This window comes from Phalaenopsis equestris, unplaced genomic scaffold (genome assembly GCF_001263595.1).
Source record: "Phalaenopsis equestris unplaced genomic scaffold, ASM126359v1 Scaffold000008, whole genome shotgun sequence".
NCBI classification, from domain to species: domain Eukaryota; kingdom Viridiplantae; phylum Streptophyta; class Magnoliopsida; order Asparagales; family Orchidaceae; genus Phalaenopsis; species Phalaenopsis equestris.
Genome location: NW_018164450.1, coordinates 514,449 through 538,017, shown reverse-complemented (window position 1 = coordinate 538,017; position 23,569 = coordinate 514,449). Strand labels below are relative to the sequence as shown.

The 23,569-nt window shown below is 34.0% G+C and overlaps 1 protein-coding gene across 3 annotated transcripts in view; it reads left to right on the top strand.

Moving 5' to 3' along the window:
• The window catches only part of LOC110018310 (calcium permeable stress-gated cation channel 1-like), a 128,125-nt gene that overhangs the window by 71,802 nt on the left and 32,754 nt on the right, over window positions 1-23,569 (top strand). For all 3 annotated transcript variants that reach the window (XR_002293347.1, XR_002293348.1, XM_020715590.1), the window contains exons 9-10: window positions 15,881-16,126; window positions 17,183-17,507. Coding sequence is in view for 1 of the 3 variants with exons in the window: in XM_020715590.1 (XP_020571249.1) it covers window positions 15,881-16,126; window positions 17,183-17,507 (571 nt within the window). In the remaining 2 variants the exon portion in view is untranslated. The remainder of the gene's footprint in view (window positions 1-15,880; window positions 16,127-17,182; window positions 17,508-23,569) is intronic.

The following is a 23,569-nucleotide window of genomic DNA, read 5'->3' as shown; positions in this document are numbered from 1 at the left end:
TCTTCTCTCCATGAGCCCCACCTTTTACTTTCCTGCTAATTTGAGGTGAAGCTTGAGACCAGATAGACTAAATCATACCGGTACATTAGGAGGTTCATGATCGATTGATTGGAGTCAAAATCAGGAGATCACTTGAGTAACTTCATTGGTTTACCAACAATGTTAAGATATTCTTTTGGGGAAAATCTGAGTGTAGTCTTCAGGTACAGTTAACTGAATCAATAGATATCTTCTCTCCATGAGCCCCACCTTTTACTTTCCTGCTAATTTGAGGCTTTTCCTAATTCCACTGAAATTTTCCAATAAGAGCAAACTTGAATTTGTCAGTTAGGGTTGAAATTTCTAACTTAGAGAAAAAAAAATTGTTGTTTTCGCACTTTTCCTGCTTGCATTCTTAATGAAGAGATAGTCACTTGTACCATCACGATACATTTTATAACTTGAGGGGAAGACGACCGCCGTCTCCCTCTGAGGATTACCCACCACGTGGGCAAATGAGACTTTATTAGGTTCCACCGAAGAAGAAAGAAACTCCATCACAACAAGGAGAATACCTGCCAAGTCGGGCTGAGGGAAAAAACGACGAGCCGAAGAAGTCGGGGCGAAGCTGTGCAGAAGACACGAACCGCAGATGTCAAAACCGCTGCGACAGTCTCAGCAAACCGCAACTCGACGAGGAAAGCCGCACATAAGACACGAACCACAGAAATGACGCGAAGGAGGAGACGACGAAACCACAAAAGCTGGAATTCGCCGCAGTTTTTTCGCTGGTCGCGAAGGAGGAGGCGGCGACTAAACCGAAGTCTTGCATCGCTGGGCGCGAAGGATGAGCCGATGATCACAGAGGAGAATGACGAGCGCAGTCCTTCGCTGTCGAGTACAAGAACTTCGTCTTGTCGAGCACGGATTGAATGCCGAAGGATTAAACCAGGGTTTTGCCATCGGGCGAAACCCTAGCAGAGCAGTTCATATATATATATATATATATTCATAAAGTAATAGTATAAAAACCCTTACCTTAAAAGCACTTGTTGGTCTCTCCTTCTCACATGCAGTCTCCCCTTCCCCTCTTCTTTGATCGGAAGCTTTTTCTCCCTCCTTTTCTACTTCATGCAGAACAAACCATGTGATTCTCCTAGTTGATAGCGGTGAGCATTCGAACCTTTTGCTTAGCTCTCGTTCAACTTCACATCTTCTTCCTCTTCTTCTCTTCTCCTTCTACTAATGTTTCTTCCTTCCTATCAATCTTCCTTATCTCTCTCTCTGGATTTGTTATGAATAAAGAAATCAATTCTTCGACTCTTAATGACCTGGGTTGTCATGACTATTCATCAAACTAAGGCTACCAATTTGATTTTTTTTATTTTATTTTTTATTTTATTCTGGCTGTTAAAATCTACCCTTATTAAAATTTGGTTTTTGAAATTTGTAAAATCTTTTTCAAGCCTCAAATCAGTTCTCTTTAAAACAATAAAACTTTAATTACCCATAAATTTTGAGGTTTAAATCTCTTTTAACAAGATGAAACATGTATATAATTAAACAAAGGTTTGATATAAAATAACTAAACTTCTCCCATCAATTGAAGTAGGGTAACATCACACTTGAAGCATGGTAGCATTACAATAACACGACTCCTCTGTAAAAGATATACACTAGATTGACATTCATATAACATGCGATAAAGCATGAAACACATCAATCCCTGCTTGTATCAACATCATTAGTAGGTTCTTCAAACTCTCTACTCATAAGAGAATAAACTTGAGGTTTAACTGACAATCCTGATTGAACTTGAGTAAGAGTTGAAGTTATTTACTCTATTCTTCTCTGCCTATCTGCAGTTTTCTGTGAAAGTGCTCCAATCGATTTCTATTCTTTTGATATTTTTTGGCTAAGTGAAGGAGAATATCTAGCTATGTGACCAGACAGACGACAATAGTAGCATATATGAGAATGCATCAAACATTCACCCTTATGCTGCTTTCACATTTTGCACAAGTGACTATGGTACTACGAGAATCACTAGCACTGAATCTATCATAATTGAACTTGGGCTTCTTCACATTGAATCCTTCTGATTGATCCACATGCTCTTCTTCATCAACACGCTTTCTCTTGTTTGTCTCCTTACATTTTTGAATAAGTTGAAAATCATTTTCTACTCGTCTAGCCCATTTCACTGACACTGAATAGTCATCAATGCCTAGGCATCAACAGATGCTTGATTGAATCCTTTAATCATGAAATGATTTTGTAGCACTTATCTGCGGTAGTAGCTATCAGCTGTGGGGCATACCTTGATATTGCATTGAACTCTACTTCATACTACATAATTGTCTTTTCTCATTTCACCAACTTGATGAATTTTTGCTGCATTCGTTTTCAAGCAGATAATGATACAAACCACTCCTTAAAAAGGTCCATGAACTTCTCCCAACTTATTATCATGTTGGGTATGTCCCCTAATTTGTCCCAACGCTGTTCACGCCACCATCTTTCCGCTTCTCCATCCAACACAAATGTAGCCAAATGTACTCTTCTTTCGTCAGGGCACGCTATATTATCTTAATTTTTTTTTATCCTCATAAATCAGTTTTCTGCTTCAATCAAATCTTCAGTTCCCTTAAACAAAGGTGGACATAGTTCTTAAAATGTCTTCAAGTACTTATCCCCCCAACTATATCACTTCCAATAGGATATGATCTGAACTCTTGAATCAACTGAGTCATGACCACCATCATATGAATCAGAACATTTGTATTAAAATTGACAACAAGTGGTACTTCTTCAGTTTCTACACATTCCCTTCTTCCTGAATCTTGGATGCATCCATTTATTTGAAATAAAATAATTATTTAATTAGTGTTGATTTAAATCTTCAGTTTTATTATTAATAAAATTTTTTAATTATCTTATTGGCTTTTTTTTCAAGATTGCATTAATTAATCTTAATTCTAAACCATGCTCTGATAACACCTTTGCACGACCCGAACTGAGACTTGGAATTAACCAAGGCGGGAACAGATGCTCGGACTATGAAAATTAAAATTTTTCTATAATCGTTTTATGCCTAAAATTTAATAAATGAAAGAACCGCTAAAAAAATTAATTAAAGCAATAGAGTTAAATTTTACCTCATTTTTGTTGTCTCCAGAATTTGTAAATATTTTCTCATATATTGCTCATCTTTTAATAAATTAATTCGACCTGAAATGTTAGTTAAAACAACAGTTAGCTAGACAAAACTAGTGGATACCCGTACTCCTAAACTATAATAATTCAATGAAAAGGGAGATAATATGCATGTCAATTAAACAGTATAAAAATATAAGGTTGTTTGACGGTTTACACTATCTAATATGATCATTCAAGATGATTTTAAACTTTTAGTGTATTTTACTATATTGTTTACATATCAATATCCTTTTTAATCTGCATACAACCGTCACAAGAGCGCCGTCTAAAAGTTGTACCATTTAAGATACTTCAATATTAATATACTTTTTCATTTACGTGCACGGGTACCTTCACGTTCCCCCGCTAGTACCATAAAGGGGTGCTCCATCATAGCCAAATATGCACATGCAAACAATCCAAGTAATAAATCTCATTCTTATCATATTATTCATTAGCCTGAACCATGCATTTAAATGACGTGAAAATATCAGTGGCATACACTCGATATGATCAAATTGAAATTGAAGAGCCTGTAAAATCCATCTATGCAAATCACAGAGCGAATCAAACATATGAAAAAATCAATATTACTACAATTTAAAAGTATAAGTACTCACCTTAATTTCAAATGATTTTTGTAGCCACTTAATACTTGATGTCCTCTATTTATTGTCCAAAATGGCAAAACATAATAATTTATCACTTCTTTATTGCTATAACTCAAATGTCTGAAGTATTTCGTAGTTACACCTTATTTTAGGTATTACTATATCTTCTAATATAAATGACAGAAATATAACCTACCTCAATTAAATTTGTTTGATTGATCCTTCCTCTGTCACCTCGCTTGATTAAATTTCTGATTTAATTAAAGTATAATTTATTTTATTTTGGTTTTTACAATTGCAAAGGTGTGAGGAGACCAATTTGTTGCCGAATTGGTAGAAGTGCTAGTTTATGGTCACCGATGGGATAGTTTTATGCTACAGTTTCGGAGAAGAGGATGGAGGTCGATCTAACTAAGATTTATTTGATAGAGAAACTGTCTACACCCACTTTCGTAAAAGGACTTGGAGTTTTAGAGGGCATGTTGGTTTTTATCGTTGTTATATTAATGACTTTTTAAAAATCATAAAACCATTGTGTCATTTGTTAGAGAAGGATGTACCCTTCATTCTTTACTAAACTTGTCTTTCTGTGTTTGAGATCCTGAAAATTAAGTTAGTCAATGCATGTGTGATTGTTACAAATGATTGAGAGTTTTCTTTTGAGTTGATGTGCGGCGCTGGTAATTATGTAGTAGGGGTTGTTTTAGGTTAGAAAAGAATATTTTTCACCGCATATGCTATTCCAGTAGAACCATAAATGAAACACAAGTGAACCACCGCCACAGAGAAGTTATTGGCGATTGTTACGCCTTCGATAAATTTAGATCTTGCCTTATAGGTATTTGAATCATAGTGTACACCGATGACGCTGCTATCAAATATCTTTTGCCTAAGAAAGTCGCCAAGTCTCGTTTGATTTGATGGGTATTCTTACTATAATATGAATATTGTCAATAGGAAAGGTAGCCAAGTCTCGTTTGATTTGATGGGTATTCTTACTACAATAATTTGATATGAATATTGTCAATAGGAAAGGTAAAAAAAAAACAAGTAGCAGACCACTTCTCTAAACTTCTAATCCTAGGCATAAGGTTGATGTTAACTCCTAAGTCACAAAGGGTTTTTCCAATAAATATGTCTCCTATGGCACAAGGGAGTGTAAAGCTACCTACATCCTTAAACTTTTGTGGCAGTTTCTTTTTCAGAATTTCGCTACATTCGATTATAGCCAGTCTCAAAATGTTTCCTCTTTTTGGATAACAAGTTTGCATGTCAATCCCATGACAAGTATCAGAATATTTGTAACAGGGGAAGTTCGAGTACCCTGTACCATGAAATCTTGTGTGAAGTGATCTAAGTGCAAGAATGAAAATCCTAACAGTCATAAAAGAAGCAGTAATTAAAACGGTGAATGAGAATGGAAGTAACATAAAAGGCAAGAAGCAACTTTGAGTCTTTCAAAGATGAGGCTTATGCTCCTATGATACTAGTACATAATTCTCTCAATTTTTTTCTTATGAGTTTCCCTACGTGATAGTTGACAACCAAGGACAACTTCCTCCTTAGCCTATGTTTAGACCATAACAAAAGTTGTAAATCAAATTACAGTAAGAGAAACTTAGCATGCAACGTTTCTTAAGATTTCTCTGGTTTATAATTTTCTAATGAGAATATGTCTAGTCCATTGGATTATTATGTTTAAATTTATTTGTTTCAATAGGCTAAGGTTAAAAGTACTGGGTCACAAGAAGTTTTAACCTTCTAATTGTCCAGATCGAGAGTAAATAGTGATAAGAATGTTAACATATCAACACACATAATTCCAAAGCACAAAATATATTTATGTGGAAAAACTCGTGGTGAAGACAATGAGAAAAACTATCCTTACATTACAGGAGCATAAAAGCAGATTTAACTATGAGACATGAGGCATAAAGATATGGAGTATTTCATTGATAACATTAAAGAAAACATGTGCAAGGAAGTAAAAACTTACAACCAAGTCAAATGTCTTCCGTAGTATACCAAATCCTCGCCTTACAATGACAATCTCTCTATCACAAAACAACACTCAACTTCTCTGTCATGCATAATTTCTCAAATCTCGAAGTTTGCTCCCCAAAGATAGAAGGAAGAGAAGTGTAGGGCTAGAAAAAGAATTTATACTGTTGCTGAAAGAAGTCTCCCAAGTTTTGCTTTATCTCCCACAAGGCTTCCTAATGCATCTCCTTATATGTCGTTGCCAAAATCATCATTGAAAAGTTTCCAAAATAAGCCTTCAATTATTGCTGGCGTAGCTACGCCCTTACCCATCATAATTAAGAAACATACCGATGTAGCTAAGCTTTGCTGGCGTAGCTACGCCCTTACCCATCATAATTACGAAACATACCGATGTAGCTAAGCTAGGTCATGACGTAGTTACGCTAGAGACATATAGAGACTGGCTTAATTATGCCATTACACTAGTCTAAAATTTTTACCCACTTCGTGTTTTGGGTCTACAACACGTATTCAACTCCTATACGCAAAGTATCATCGGCGCACTTTCTACAAGTGTAATATTATGATATATAGGAAAGAAAACATAGTATTTTTAGCAGAAAAATGTGTAAATTTATCTCATATCAACTATCAACAACCATACCCACCTATCTAGTGCCGACTTAGCTTCCTTGTTGTTGTTTTCCATAAAACAACAACTTTCACCTCATTTCCACCCCAAATCCTATTTTTATCTCAAAATTTTGCTCTTTAATATTATTCCACAACTTCCTTAATTCCATCCTTCATTTTTACACACCATCTGGGAATTCTAGACCCTTTTGATTTAGTATTAGAAACACTTCAAAACCTACATCCACATAACCTATTTAATCTAACCAACCAAAACATCCTTTTCCTGACTGTAACCCTAACCCTAATCTTCAATTCTTTTATAACCAAAATCCTCAAGCGAGGAGCAAGTCACCATGCCACAAAAGAGAAGCCTTCATAGAGGTGTTCAAAAGCTTGGCATGGAGGATATATAATAAAAAATCCTCTAATTATGATGAAGGCTCACCGATTTTGAATGGAGACAATATGGGGCAGCCACAACAAGAATGGTGATCACTCGAATGAAGATGTGATGAAAGCCATTTTTTATCAAGAAGCCTCTAGCGACAGATAATGAAATCCCTTTCCACTCTGATGAAGAAGATGATGATGGACCTTTTTCATCAAGAAGCCTCAAATAATGAACGGTTGATGCCATGTCAATTTGTTATTGAGTATTGTCGGCCGTTTTATTATTTTCTTTATTTCGTTGGTTTGAAAAAGTGAATGATTTTGTGATTTTGAAAATAATTTAAATATAATTATAACATTTTTTATTTTTAAAAGTAACATTTTTTAACACAATACTACAAGCAATACACTTATCCCGAAGAATAAATATATTACTTGTAATAGGGATTTAATCATCTAGACTAAACAATTTGTGACATCCGTTTGGTCTGCGAAATATTTTTATAAAAAGGCCAACAAGTTCCCCTATCTAACATAAAAAATTAGATAGGGTTTATTTTATCTGGGTTCCTGGTTCTCTATAGAGGCAAGCCCCTGTAGTTAATTACATCTTAAATGATCGAAATCACTTAAGATAACTCTCGATTAAGATCAGGTGATTTTGCTTTCAAGATTTCAAAGTTTAGGTTTTCACGATTGGACATAGGAAAATCAAATAGGAATGACTCAAAATAGGAACAATTATTTTAGGAATTCAAATGAAAGAAAAGTAGGGGATATCACAGATCTAGGGAAAACCCCAGTGACCTCCCAAGTATCCTATTGTTTGGCTTTATGTCTTTGAAGTGATGATTATTTGATATTTCAATCCTGCAAATTATTTGAAATTTAGGACTTATGCTTACACAATATCGGACTGTGCAAATATCCTAAAAAGACAGGAGGATTTACACCCACCGAGCCCAAAACATGACCAACCTAGCCTCAAACATGATTTCCACCTCTTAAAAAGCAATCTCCAACATATATTTCAATAAGGGGGAGCAAGAGAAGCAAAATGAGAGCCCCAAAAATGTAATTTCCAGCATTTAAAACAATTTCCAACATATATTTCAATAGGGGGCAGCAAAAGGAGCAGAATGAGAGTCCCAAAAATGTAATTTCCAGCATTTAAAACAACTTCCAGCATATATTTCAATAAGGGGCAGCAAGAAATGTAAGGTGTGAGCATCAAATAAAATTTTCCAGCTCATAAACGGAATTTCCTTCATGTATTCTGATGAGGGGCGACAAGGGGTGCAAGATATGAACCCCCAAATATAATTTCTAGCTCATAAACATATTTTTCAACATGCATTTCTTACTTTCAAACATTTCAAACAATGAAAATAATAAAGACAACCCTCAAACATGCTTTTCCAATTTTTGAAATGACTTCAGCATGTATTCCAACAACAGGGGCAGCAAATAGGAACAAAAATAAGCCCAAACATGCTGAAATGGAGCCTCAAATATACTTAAGCATGTATTTCAACAAAACCGTGAGGTGAAGAGCAGGTAAAGAGCAAGAGTGGCTCCAAAATAACCTCCTAAGCATGCCAATATGGAGATTTCAATGCATTTAACCATGCATATCAGTAAAACAGTAAAATAGAGGGCGAGTAAGGGGCAGGAAAGGCCCCAAAATAACATCCTAAGCATCTTAACATGAAACTCCACCACATCATTTTCTCCTCCCTTTATTTTTTTTTTTTAAAAGAAACATTGAAGTTAGAACAATGCAACCAAGTCAACAAACCATGGTAATGAATAGCTAAGGGAGGAAGAGATACCTCTTGGCGCAAATCCAAAGTTAATGGTCAAGCAAGCAACCAGGCAACCAAGCAGCTAAGTAAAGGTATCAAGTGAACCAGCAAGAAACCCAACAAGCCACAAAAATCCAGCAGCACTTCCCCCTTCTCTAAAATTTTCGGCCCCAAAAACTCCACAAATTTTTCTCCACAACACTTCCAAAAGGGCTCAAGTACACGAAATGAACAGAGCAAGAAAAAAAAAATTAAGGAGATTTAGAAGAGATTTTGGCAGCACGTTCCCCACTCTCCAAATTTCGGCCAAAACTTGATTTCCCCCCAAATGGGACTTTATAAGCAAAGAAAAGAGAAGAGCAGCCACCCACCAACCACCCTAGCCAGCAAATCAAGTGAGGGGAGAGGAGGAGAAAGATTTAAGGCAAGGGGAAATGCAACCTGGGGCAGAGAAAGGGTCGGCCAGGTGGAGTTCCATCGTTGGAAGGCTGTTCGGTTGAGAGACTCGAGGAGGCTGCGTGCGTATGTGAATCGACAGTGGAATGCCGCGTGTGAGAAGGAGGCGAGTCGTCTCATGCGCGAATGGCAGAGGAGATGCGGGAGCTAGGGCACGGGCGAGGAGCGGTCGCGGGAGCTGGGGCACGGGCGAGGAGCGGCGAGCCAGGCTTCGATCGAGCGTATGGAGTGTTTTAATCGGGTTTAAGCGAGCCAGTGAAAACCTAAATAAGGTTAGGTTAAATATGATTTAAGAAAATATTTAAGATTTTGAAAAATAAAATTTTAATTTGTGTTTCACCCATGCATCAAAATATAGCAAAAATTGATATCATTTTCAGGTAATTTTAAAGTTCTGGAAGCGTTGGTGAGGTTCGTTTCGCCACCAGAAGTCGTTTTGGCGAATTCATCGATTTGCGTGTCAATTTTCTCGTGTTGAAAGTATGGCAATATGAGTGTCCTTTCCTACCAAAATGGGTATCCCGGACGCGTTGGCGCGGTCCAATTTGTCGTCGGAGGTGATCCGGAGAAGTTCGCATTTTAACCCGCCCTTTAGGCTTAATTGAAGTCCGATTTCGTGCAATGTCGTGAACTTTGTGTATTTGATGTGTGTATGTGACGAAAAAGGTCGTGACGATGTTTTCCTAAGGCTTGAAGTCCTATTTGGAACATTTCCCTTGAATCTTCGCAAAATAGCCCATAACCGCTCGTTCATAAGACGATGGTCTTATGCCAAAGATGCTGGACATCAAAGAAAAATAAGAATTGGTTAGAATTTTCTAAAAGGGTGAGTCTCAATTCTAGCTTTCTAAGATGATCAATAGGAATTTCTAGAGCTAGAATCTAGGCTCTAAGGAGGAGAAGACAAGACCTCACAAAAATGAGGTCAACAAGTATATGAGGAGAGATGATGACTTTGAAGTTAATATTAATTTATTAGATTTTAACTGTAGTATGAATCCTGATGAATTCATTAAGTGACTTCAAATAATGAAATGTGTTTTTGAGTACAAGGACACCCCATCTGACAAAAATGAGGCTAATTGCTATTTAGTTGATGAAGAGTGCTCTATAGTGGGGTGACATGAAGCTTTTTTGCTAGTATGAGAAAAAAAAATAAGATCAAAACTTGATCCAAAATGAAAAAGAAAATGTAATGCAAATACTTTCCAACATATTATAGACAAAAAATATTTTTGTGATTTCATTATTTACCGGAGAAGGACATTTCAATAAAAAAAGTACACCGTGTACTTTAAACCACTTATGTTTGAGTGCAAGTTGGAGTTAGAAGAGAAAATAATATCTCAGTGGCTTTGAGGATTGAGATCATATATTGGCAAAGTGGTGCAGTTATAGCCCTATTAGTCTTCAACAAATGCCCATACCTTAGCCTTGAAGGCGGAGAAGCAACACAACAATAGCAAATTCACTCTTTCCTTCAAATAGGGTTTGACCATGGGCTCGGGCAACTAGAGCACATTGACAAAAATGCCAAGAGTTACTTTTCACGAGGAAAAGCCAACATAGAAGGAAAAAAAAAAGGATTGATTGTGCCAACTCCCCCATGATATTTCTAGCCAAGAAATATTTCTAAGTGTCATAGGTATGGATCCATTGCATTCAACAGTTCAAACTTGAGAATTTTTTTTTTTTTTTTGTGGTGCGAGGTGTAATGAAAGAAGTTGATAGTGTAGACTCAAGAGATAATGAAAAGATGGTATGTAAGCTACCACAATTGAGGGTGAAATATTTGTAATTTGACAAGTTCTCTAGATCATAACCGCAAGGGATTAGCAGTGACTTAGGTGTAAGAACATTCGTACTCATTGCACAGTGAATGAGAAGGTGTGCAATTTCATTATAGATGAAGGCGATTATGAGAATGTGGTGTGTACATAGATTGGTAGACAAATTGAGCCTCACTCTTCAACACATTTTCAACCATGAGAGATCACTATTAACAAGAGATGCTTGGAAGAGTTTTCATTAGAGACAAGCTAGATGATTAGGTGTTTTTTGACGTTGCACCTATGAATGCATGTCACATTTTATTGGGCCAACTGTAGTAATATGAGAGATATACTTCATAAAGGCAAAAAAAAAAAAACCCCAATTATTTATCAAATATGAGAAGGGTATTGTATTTTTTCCCTTGAAAAGTCAACAATGATGAGTACTCATACAGAGATGGAAGTTATAATCTCATACTATATTTTTATAGACTATGAGAGAGGCGCTAGTGGGATTAACCTTAGTGATGTTGGAGAGTTGTGAGATAGTTGAGCCAATATTTGAGTCAATGCAACGTGAATTATAGGAGTTTTAGGATGTTCTAACTTATAAAGTATCACCCAAATTACCACGCCACTAGAGATTCAACAATTTGTAGGCTTTTTTTTAAACCAATGTCTCTCAATTGACTGGCATATCAAATGAGACTAACAAATTATGTGGAGCTGTAGAAGCAGGTTTGGGATTTGATGGCATAAGGGTTGATTCATGAGAGTATCAGTCCGTGAGTTGTACTAATTCTGATTATACTCATATTTGGTTGTGACACATGTGCATTGATGCCAGGGTAATAAATAAGATCATCATTAATTATCAGTTGCCTATTGTGAAATTGGATGATTTTTTGGATCAGTTGCATGGAGCTAGATTTCTTGCAAGATAGATCATTACAATTGATATCATTAGATTCAGATTAGGCACGGGGATAAGTGGAAAACTACATTCATCATGCGGGATGGATTGTCTGAGTGGGTGACATGTCCTTTGTTCATTCCAATGCCTTGAGTATTTCTGCAGTATCTTTGTGTATAGCTGTTTAGAGGACTATTTTCAACTCTTGCGATATGTGTTTTTAAATTTTAGGCTAGAGCAGCTATATGACCAATAAGATGTGTCATTTTTTGACGTTGTAGATGTAGTTCCTTAGATATATTATTTTTGCTGTTGGCTTTGAAATGGACCTTGCTAAGATCGAATTTATTGTGAATTTCCCTAACCCGCAATTGTTTACTTAGTATGCCGATTTCATATATTGGCTTCTTTATACAGGTGATTTATCAGCAGTTTTAGCTCTCTTATGACGCCCTTGACGATTCTCTGCAAGACTGACAGATTTGCCTAGACAGAGGAGGCATAAGCTAATTTTGATGCCTTGAAGAATTAGGTTACTCAACTTCATGTTCTACTGTCAGTTAAATGTGATGCATCCCATATAGGGATTGGGGTTGTCGTGAGTTTATAAGGGCATTTTATCTTTTTTTTTAGGAATAAGTTGAATGATTCCAAACAAAATTATTGCATGTATGACTAGAAATTTTATGCCATTGTGAAAGCTCTTAGTCATTAAAGTAATTACCTACTGACAAACGAGTTCATTCATTATACTTATCACGAGGCATTAGGCTGAGCTCTTATCTTTTCCTTTTGTGCTCAAGCATAAAGCTGGGAGTTAAAACAAGATAATTGATGTGTTGAGTTGTAGCCACTTATTAATCCTCACCATGTAGTTGAAGTTAGTTGGTTTCAAAGTATTAAATGACTTGTAAGCCATTGATGAAGACTTTCAAGAAATTTGGAAGTATTTCTAGGGGAGATTATATTAGCTATTTTATAGATTGGATGATTATTTATTTCATTAAAATAAGCTGTGCATTCCTATGAGCTCACTTAAGTAGAGCATTTTGTATTAGTGCCAATATTGAGGAATGACAAGAAATTATGGTAGGGATAAGACTTTATCCCGAGTGAAGGAAAATTATAGTGACCCAGGCTAGTACAAGATGTAGACAAACAATGTCAGACAGTGCATGATATATCATTTCGCTTAGACATGAGGATAGAGTATGGGTTTGTACACTCCCATTCCCTTCCTAGAATCACCCTTGTTGGATGCGAGCATAAACTTCATGGCGGATTTGTCTCAGACATAATAGACTAAGGACTCTGTTATGGTAGTAGTAGATCTCTTTTTCAAGGCCGCATATTTTGTACCTTGTTATAAAATGGTTGATGCTTCACATATAAAAAACATGTATTTTAGGTAGATAGTCTATCATAATGGTTTGTCCAGGACCATCACTTCAAACAGGGACAACGATTGATGCTTCACATATAACAAACATGCTATTTTTTAGTTACTTTTGGAGGACCCTATGGTGTAAGATAACTTCAAATATTCAGTTAAGTTTATCAGTGCACTCTAAGATAGATGGAGAAATAATGGTGGCGAATCATATTTTGGGGGATCTCCTCATACGTTTTGTGGAAAAGAACATAAGGTAGCGGATTTGATTATTCCTTAGGTTGAGTTTGCTTACAATAAGTCTACTAGTCAGTCCACGGGTTTTAATCCCTTTGAGATTGTATATGGGAAAAACCTTCTCACACCTTTGAAATTAGGGCCAATACACCTATCTATTGAGCTTAGTATTAATGTAGATGCAGGATCTTAGAGATTCAGACTCTACATATGTTGGTGAGGAAGTAAATTGCCAAATAGATCATCAAGTATTAAAAGCAGAAAATAAATCCAAGGGATCCTAAGATTCTAAGGAAGGCGATTCAATATGGATCATATTGAAGGAGCAATTCCCCACTAGTTCTTTCAGAAAGCTGATTTTATAAGCTAACAACCCATTCGAGATTGTAAAGAAAAATAATGACAATGAGTGCAAGATTAACTTGTCCTTGGACTATAACATGGGTGCTACATTCAGGGTTTCTAATCTATCTTCATACATTGAAAATTTAGGTGCTTGCAGTAAATAGGGCAAGCCCTCTCCTACTCGAGGAGAATGATGTGGACGTGTGAAACATATAATTGGATCTGAATTCTTTTTTCTCTAGTATGGTCCATATTTCCCAGCATCCAATGGTTAGGCTGACCGCTCAGGAAATTAACTACTTTAATTAACATTAGTATTAGGATTAATTGTTTGGGCAACTACATATTTGTTTCTTTTGGACTGATTTGGACAGCTTTTTTATTTTTATTTTTATTTTTATTTTCATTATGTGCTATTTTGAGATTTTCTTAGATTTCTCATCGTAGTAGTAATGTGTCATTTTTTTTTTTCAAGTGGTGTGCTTGTAACTTGATTGGGGAATAGAGGCCGAATCCTCCTTGGAGTTTATAATTTTTCGTAACTGTCTCTGGATGATGCTCTCTTGCTATTCTCACCCAGGAAAACAACTGTTGATGACTGTACCCTTGCCTATCTAGCACTCGCTTAACTTCCTCAATGCCTTGTTACACACAACGGAAACCATCATTGTATTTTCTGCCCAAATCCTATTTGAATCTCAGAATTTTGCTCTTATTATTATTTCTGCAATTTCCTCAATCTCATTTTTGATCCTTAAATACCATCTAGAAACCCTAGCTTGGTGTCATAAGAGCCAACAACAACTTCATAGAAGCACCTTTTTAGTGATAGGTGAGATTTTTCTATTGGCGTGCCAGTATTTTTTCTCTAATGTCATCCCTATCTACTTTTTGATTGAAATAAGGTTTTATTAGATGTGTTTGATATAGTACATGACCCTATTGATGTAGCCAAGCTCCATTTGTAGGACCTTTCTGGTGTTGGTATAATGGTTGAAGATGTTGCGGCCAACCTAAGAAATGTAGCCATTCCATGTGATGTTTCTGAATTGAAATTCTATAGTCAATTAGAGTGGCATAATTTGGTGATTGATGTTATTCTAGCCATTGCAGATGGAATTGGCCAAAAAAATTGAAGATAATTGTAGAGAATTACATGTTGACAATAATATGATGAAGGGATTCTTCGTTTACATGAATCTTTTTGATCCCATAATACTCTTCTTTTAATTTTCGAGTCACACGAGAGTGGATTTAATTTCTCATTGAGTGGTTAACAAATGTATTGTTGTAAAAAACATTTTAAGTGATTGACCCTCAACTTCAAATTTAAGCATTTTGGGATTCAAGTGCGTTTAATATTGGCATATCTAGACCAATTTTAATCCATTTATGGATCACTCGATATAAAAAGTGGTATTAGGATTGATGGTTTGGCTAGGATTAAGTGATTGATGCAATTTGTGGCTCCTATGGGACTTATGATGAAATATGATATATTAGGACTTATTTGTGGATCCTATGGGACTCAATTAATTTTTTTTTTCAATTTGTGGCTCCTAGGGGACTTATCTGATTTCTTCCATGGTTGAACTAGATTTAAGACTCTGATTCCCATGGTCTTGCATGTGGTTGAGTGGGAGCCCAGTGCATGATTCTAGATTATGTGAAAGCTTTCCTTTTAGAGTGGAGTAATAACCAATATGAGAGCTCTCATATGAAGGAGAGGTTGTTAAGGCATGCGAGGGTGTATTAAGTTCCGTAGGGGGTAGTTTAAAAACATGTCTGTGTAAAAATATTTAGTGATTGGCCCTCACCCATAAGCTTACACTTTTGGACCAAAAGTGAATTTGAGCATCTAGCCCAACTTCGGTTTCCTGTTGGTTCACACTAGGGTGGGTTGATTAGATTTTGAGCTATGGCATCAGACTAAAAAAGTACCGCTTGTACTATTTGGGTGCAAATGGTTTTAATATTATTCCTATATGCTTATTTGGTTGGAATAAAGTTCCCAGCGTAGAATAATTATTTAGAGCTAATCTGATTCAATTTCGATAATTAGGGTTTCTTTTTTTTTATTGAATATATATTTTTATTCTGAATAAACATAGATACTTAAGCTATTTAGTATCTTCTAATGTTGGATTTCATCTCTGATTTTACAGGAAATTAATTAAATCATTCATCCAAGGCTTCCTTCCAGGTATTGCACTAAAGATTTTTCTTATCCTGCTGCCAACAATATTGATGCTGATGTCCAAGTTTGAAGGATTTGTGGCATTATCAATCCTTGAGCGAAAAGCAGCATCGAAATATTATTTCTTCTTACTTGTAAATGTATTCCTGGGGAACATAATTGCTGGAGCTGCATTCCAGCAACTCAAAACTTTCATTCACCAGTCAGTTAATGAGTATGGTCTCTTGCCTCTTTCTTAACTAACAAGCGAATATATTAGGATGTTAGATGTTTAAAAGCCTATACTCCCAAAAAATGCCTTTTATTTTTGATTCTCAAACATATTTGTAAATTCTCTTACAAAGTCTCAACCTGTTTTTATTTTCGGTTCTTCCATTTTAATTTTTGAAGTGTATATATCATCTTAAAACCAATTCTGTTAAAACTTAATATGTGCGAGTCTTTCTTATTTTCAAAGCTTCAACTAACTTCATCAATTGCATTGGAATGTGGCTTTGGTTCTGTTTATGCAATAAGAATTGTATTTGAAGCCCTTAAAAAATCTGATTTATGATTACAAATGTTTTTTTATGCATTTTTTTTATGTTTATGTAAGATTTTTCTTTGATGATTGGTTTTCTCTGACATTTTAAATTAAATTCTTGCTTAAACATTCTTTATGAGAAAAAAATTAAAGTTCCAATTTCTTAATATGTTTTTGAGCTATGAATTTCTAATATTTGAAAGTTGACAAGCATCTATTTGGAGCTTTTCTACTTAGATATTGTAGCTGGAACTTCATATCTTCTATGTGTTGATTGAATTTCTTCAATCTATCCTAATACAAAAATGTTGCGCTCCCATTATCAGAAGTTTAGGTCTAGAAATATGCTTTCAAATATAATTAAGTTGGAGAATTGTGCCAACATAGTCCCCGACTCTTTGCAATGGGGCCTTTTATTCTCGGAGCCTATAAAGTGTCAAATTGGCCGCTAAACTCTTTTAATATGAACTTAAATGGTCCTAATACTCTTTTAAAAAGTGGACTGTTTCAGCTCCCTTTAAGGTTTATAGAATAATTTGATATTTTTGTAAACTCCTGGATTAAAATAACTTTTCTAACTGTGAACTATTTTGGTACTTTTCTCATTAAAATTGTGAGTATTGATTTTTTTAAATATTTTAATTATTAAATAAGCATTTACCAGAAACTTTAGCAGATCTTTAATGTTGCTATTATGCGAACTATGTCACGTGTTTCAGCATTTTGATTACTTATTTTACGTTTCAGCTTTCCAAGGATTATTGGTGTTGCAATTCCAATGAAAGCATCATTTTTCATAACTTTTGTCATGGTTGATGGCTGGGCTGGCGTTGCTGGTGAGATACTAAGATTTAAACCTCTGATAATCTATCACCTGAGAAACTTCTTTCTTGTAAAAACTGATAAGGATAGAGAAGAAGCAATGGACCCTGGTAGTTTTGATTTTGGATCATCTGAACCTCAGCTGCAGCTATATTTTCTTCTTGGTCTTGCCTATGCTGTGGTCACACCGTTCTTGCTTCCCTACATAATAATATTTTTTGGCCTGGCTTATATTGTATATCGTCATCAGGTAAGCATATCCTTTTGCAAGATCATTTTTGTTGTTTACGTGAAAGCCTTTCATTTATGTTTGTCATTTTGGATTCTATTTTTATATTTTTTTGGTTTCTAGACACTTGTAAACTCTGTTTATGTCAGGAAATTATTATCTTTTTTTCTGCTTTATGTTTTATATTAAAAAGTAGGACTTGAGATACATGATAACCGATGAAAGTTAGAAATAGATACATTTGAGCCAGAAGATTGTGATGTTTACATGTTTTTGAAGATTAGACGATTACATAAATTAGTTGCATTGTGATCGAGGCTTTCATTCGGGAACCCTGTAGAGATGTACGAGGAAGTAATAACTTCTGCACCACAATCATTATGGTTTAAAAGTTAAAAAGAAGAGATGAACGGTTGCTATGGATACGATAGCAGAGAGATGAGAATAGGAATGAGGAGATGAAGATATGGCTTCGAAGGAGAGCATTCAGCGAAGGTATAAACTGAAGTCATTTTATACTAGTTAATATTCTATCATCAGTATATGAGTCAGGCTTATCGAGGCCTCATTTGGGAACCTTTTAGAGTTTCATGAGGTAGTAATTTTATCCACACCACCCCCTTTGGGTATTGTGATCATTGGCTCATTTGGCTTAAATTGAAGTCATTAAGATAGAACAGTAGGGGAAGGAGAAAAAGAGATAAATGTAAGAAGTAACTGAAATAAATAAATAAATACCCGAATAAGTTGGTAAATTACAACAAGAAGGTGCCAAAAAAGTCCAAAGAACTCCAACTGGGCTTCATTCTTCGTGAAGGCTACTTAAGATACACTAAGCAATTGCACTGGCTGGACAATGTTGTTTCTTGTGCATAGTGAATGATAATAAAGGAAATATATAAATAATAAACACCAACGAACTAGTTATCGGTCTAGTTCATGTTAGATCCATGTAATATTGGCATTTTTTTATTTCATTCTCTGGTCTTTCTAATTTTAAGGGCTCGAGGTATTCAACACGCCTAGGCTGTTCTTCCTGAAGTCCGTTATGGCAAATCCAAATCACAACTTCCCCACTTAGTTATAGTATAATAAAAGACAGAATGGTAGATTCTAAATTCAAATATGAGAAATATTTGGATTAAATAAGTGGGAAGACAGAAAACCTGATTTGGAATTTTTTTGTGGATTAAAGAAATGGGTAACTTGAACGGTTCTTGAGAGTTTCAATTGGCCTTTAATTTCTCGTAACCTGATCTTCACTGATTTTTCTCATAACTTGAATTTAACTATTTGTCTTGGCTGGAATTTAAAGCCTTCCTACAGTTAAAAGAACATAATAATCTAGCTGTGATGGATTAAATGTTATTATCAAAATTAGAAAACAAAGAAGAACCTTTTTTGTATGATCCCCAGGCTTCAAGAAAGCTGTTATAAAGCAGTCCTCATGACAAATTTCACCGCAAGAACCAGAATTCACTACAGGTGGATGAAAATCAGCAAGAATCAAATCTGCCTTTTTTTTTGCTGGCTTTCAGCAAATGTTGAACAGCAAGCCTGCGGCAGGAATACTCTGTTTATGCAGCTGGGAAGCCCCTGAAAATGCCAACAAAACACGAGAGGCTAGGATCTTGGAAAAATCTTAAACTCGCTATGAATTCCTCTCCATTCACCGCTCCTAAAATAGGGAATCCGCTCAAATTAAGACTGCAGGGTATCTCACAAATTTTCTCCAAAAAAAATGTTAACTCGCCTGGGCCATGGGTATTTATGAGAGAAAACCTTTAAATTCCTAGGCTATTTAATTACTAAATTGTCCCTAATAGGATGGACAAAAAAAAAGGAGAATTAAAAGTTTTTTCAATTTATAATGAAGGACTACCCTTCACAAAGTTATGTTACAAATACATGGAGGTAAAGTATGAGGGAGAAGTAGAAATAGTGACTTGAAAGGGGAGCTGACGTTTTTGTCTGAGAAACTAAACTAGTTTAATACTCATTCATAATCCATTGTTCAAATCTAAGGGTTATACATAATTAAAAGATCTTCAAGATAGTTACTAGAAATAAACTAAATTAAAATAAATCTAAATCTTATGAACAGATCAGACATGAACAATATATGTTCTACAATGCTGGGGAGTATTAGAGGATTTTTTCTTGAGGCTTACTTGGCCCCATTCATGGAATTGCAAGTTCGTCGTCGCAGGTGGCATCACATAAGCTTTGGGTTCATGACGCTGGAGCATGTAGTCATTGGATACATGGGCATGATAATTATACATAATTATAAAAAGTATGACACGACACACTATAGTCGCATTTTCATATTTTATAAATTATTATTTTAAAATATATAATGTTTTATTATTTTTTACTGAAAAATATCATAGATTAGAGTAAAATATCATAAATTACTACATCTAACACATGCTAAAAATTACATCTCATTTCTATGCAAGAATGTTTTATTATGAAGAGATTATTTCAATAGTATATTTTAAGGAAAATAATTTTATTTACATGAAGAGATTATTTCAAGAGTATGAGATACACAAAATTACCTCAATTTACTCTAATAAATATAATACATCATGCTCCAATTGACGCAATTTCAGTATGCTAAAAAAATTCAAATTAATCGAAGACAGTCCAAAACATACATATCATTTAAATATTTGTAGAGCATCCAAAATACATAAAAAAATAATTAATTAAAAGAAAAAACTTCATTTGTTTACTTTACTCAAAAATTTTCTTTTCTGTAATAATTATATGGTAAAAATTGATCCCAAAATGAGACTAATTCTAATCTATTTCAACATTTATTTACCTTTTTTTCCTAAAAGATAATTATAATTATCTAATGAACAACGAGATTCAATAAGATAAAGAAATTTATAAGAAAATCAAATATTGAAGAACCTTAAATAACATGCATGTTAACATGAGTAGATAGAATCATAAAGTGAGTACCTGGGATTCGTACATTATATTAACAGTGAATATTAAACTTATTTAGGAGTGTAATAAAATATTTGCACTAGGAGATAGCATTGTCTTTGGACATGTAATTTATATCAAATACTTCTTTTGTTTATTTATTTTCTGCTATTTTGTATTTCATTTTAATTTCAGATTGTGTCATGTACAATCATCTAGGTTATTAAACATCATAAACTCTGATAAAATGCTACATCATCAAGTTCAATAGAGTCTAGAGAAAACTTGTCATTATTGCTACTGAACTACATTGAGGAGTCTTTTTGCCTCTGTAGGGGATCCTTTTGTCCCATTGGACATTTTTTTCTGTCCCACTTATGTTGGTATCATAAATATATTATTGTCAATCTTTTTTCTCATAAAATGATATTTCTGAGGCAGAACACTATTCTACAATATGAAGATTTTACAATGCATTTGACATGAAATTACTATAAAATATATATATAATGAAAAATAATATATTATATTTAATAATTAATGAAAATTTAGCAAATAATTAACTATTTGATTAAATTTATGGTTATATTTTTTTTATTTTTTGTATTTCTAAGCTCCAAATCTTACAAGAATATCCCAAAGGTCAAAGTTGGCCTATGCATTAATTTATAGAAATGCAAAATATTTTAATATTATCTTGATTTTTTTTGAATCATCTATATTGTTAATATTTTAAAGTACTACAAAACTAGGAAACCAAGCTTTTATTTTTATGCTTTGAAATGAGTTTAGTATAATTTTCATCTATTCCTTAGATTATTACTTATGAGACGAACGTTGGTAACTTGAATGTAAAAAAAACCCTAATTTTTTGTAGCCATAGTATAGCTGCTTACATGCGCAATCACTGCTTTGACTTTTGGAGAAGCACTTGGCTCTAGCTCCAAGTTTGGTTCGATTGACCATGTCAACTACTTTGTCATGTTTTTGTGTCACGCCCCATGATGATCTCCTGTACCAGTCGATGTAGGATGTAACATAGACGAAATACTTTCAACTAATTAAAACTCCTCCAACACACATTTTTGTAGACTGCTTACCAGGATAATAGTATATTTTAAGGAAAATAATTTTATTTACATGAAGAGATTATTTCAAGAGTATGAGATACACAAAATTACCTCAATTTACTCTAATAAATATAATACATCATGCTCCAATTGACGCAATTTCAGTATGCTAAAAAAATTCAAATTAATCGAAGACAGTCCAAAACATACATATCATTTAAATATTTGTAGAGCATCCAAAATACATAAAAAAATAATTAATTAAAAGAAAAAACTTCATTTGTTTACTTTACTCAAAAATTTTCTTTTCTGTAATAATTATATGGTAAAAATTGATCCCAAAATGAGACTAATCCTAATCTATTTCAACATTTATTTACCTTTTTTTCCTAAAAGATAATTATAATTATCTAATGAACAACGAGATTCAATAAGATAAAGAAATTTATAAGAAAATCAAATATTGAAGAACCTTAAATAACATGCATGTTAACATGAGTAGATAGAATCATAAAGTGAGTACCTGGGATTCGTACATTATATTAACAGTGAATATTAAACTTATTTAGGAGTGTAATAAAATATTTGCACTAGGAGATAGCATTGTCTTTGGACATGTAATTTATATCAAATACTTCTTTTGTTTATTTATTTTCTGCTATTTTGTATTTCATTTTAATTTCAGATTGTGTCATGTACAATCATCTAGGTTATTAAACATCATAAACTCTGATAAAATGCTACATCATCAAGTTCAATAGAGTCTAGAGAAAACTTGTCATTATTGCTACTGAACTACATTGAGGAGTCTTTTTGCCTCTGTAGGGGATCCTTTTGTCCCATTGGACATTTTTTTCTGTCCCACTTATGTTGGTATCATAAATATATTATTGTCAATCTTTTTTCTCATAAAATGATATTTCTGAGGCAGAACACTATTCTACAATATGAAGATTTTACAATGCATTTGACATGAAATTACTATAAAATATAAGTACATGTTCAAAAGGTTGAATACAAATTCATTTTCTGTATTAGAATTTATGATGATTTATTCTTATGAATTGAACTCCCCAAAACCTTTATTTTTTGGGTTCTAAATAATCTCAATATTATTTTTCCTCTTAAAAACATAGCATCCTACTATTTCCATTTGAAATTGAATAGTTAATAAAATAACAAAATCCCAATCTTAAATCAATACCAAATTTCTTCCCTACCTTTCTCTTTTCTTTTTTCCCTTCTTCTCCTTCCTTTCCTTCTTATCCTCTTTTTTTTTTTTTTTACTTTTTTTCCTATTTCCCCCATATTTTCCTTCAACCACCACCCGCCCCATCTCTGTCAAGACTTTACGACTACAAAAACTCACGGGATGGAAAATAAAGGTATGTTGCAGGCTTAGTTGATAACATATATACTTATAAATGTAATCAAGTAAATATATATAAGTATATAAATATTTTATCCCATTTTTTTTTCATCTTAACCGTTGTTTAATAATCCCTACCGTTGCATCTCAAGATAAGTGAAAAATTAGATTTCCTCTACTTTGCTACACTTTCTGTGAACAGTAAATTTAAATTTAAACTTGTGTAAATTAATCAAAATAAGAATAAATTCAATAAATTCATTATCTTTGAGAATTATTGGAAAGTTCTATATATCAAAATAATTGTTTTAAGGAGTAGAATGCAATCAAATGATTTTTTATTTGATTTTTGGAAAAATTGAAATTTTGGATATAACTTAAATGGATATTTTAATATTTTTACCTTATCAAAATTTGAGTATTATGTCATGCTTGTTTCCTTGGCCCTATGTCTTTGTCGTCTTCCTCCCTCATCTCCCTTTTATATCTTTGAAACATGTCTTCATTAGCTTGAAGTGTCTTTAGCATTTCGAATTTCGAGATGATTAGGGCATCACACATTTTTTTTTCTTTATTTTTTTACTCGTTTTGTTCATATCTGCATCACATATCTAATGCCTTATGTCTTGTCTTTCATGTCGATGTCGTGTTGTTATCTTAATTTACTTCTCACATAGTTTGTTTCATGTCAGATTCATACA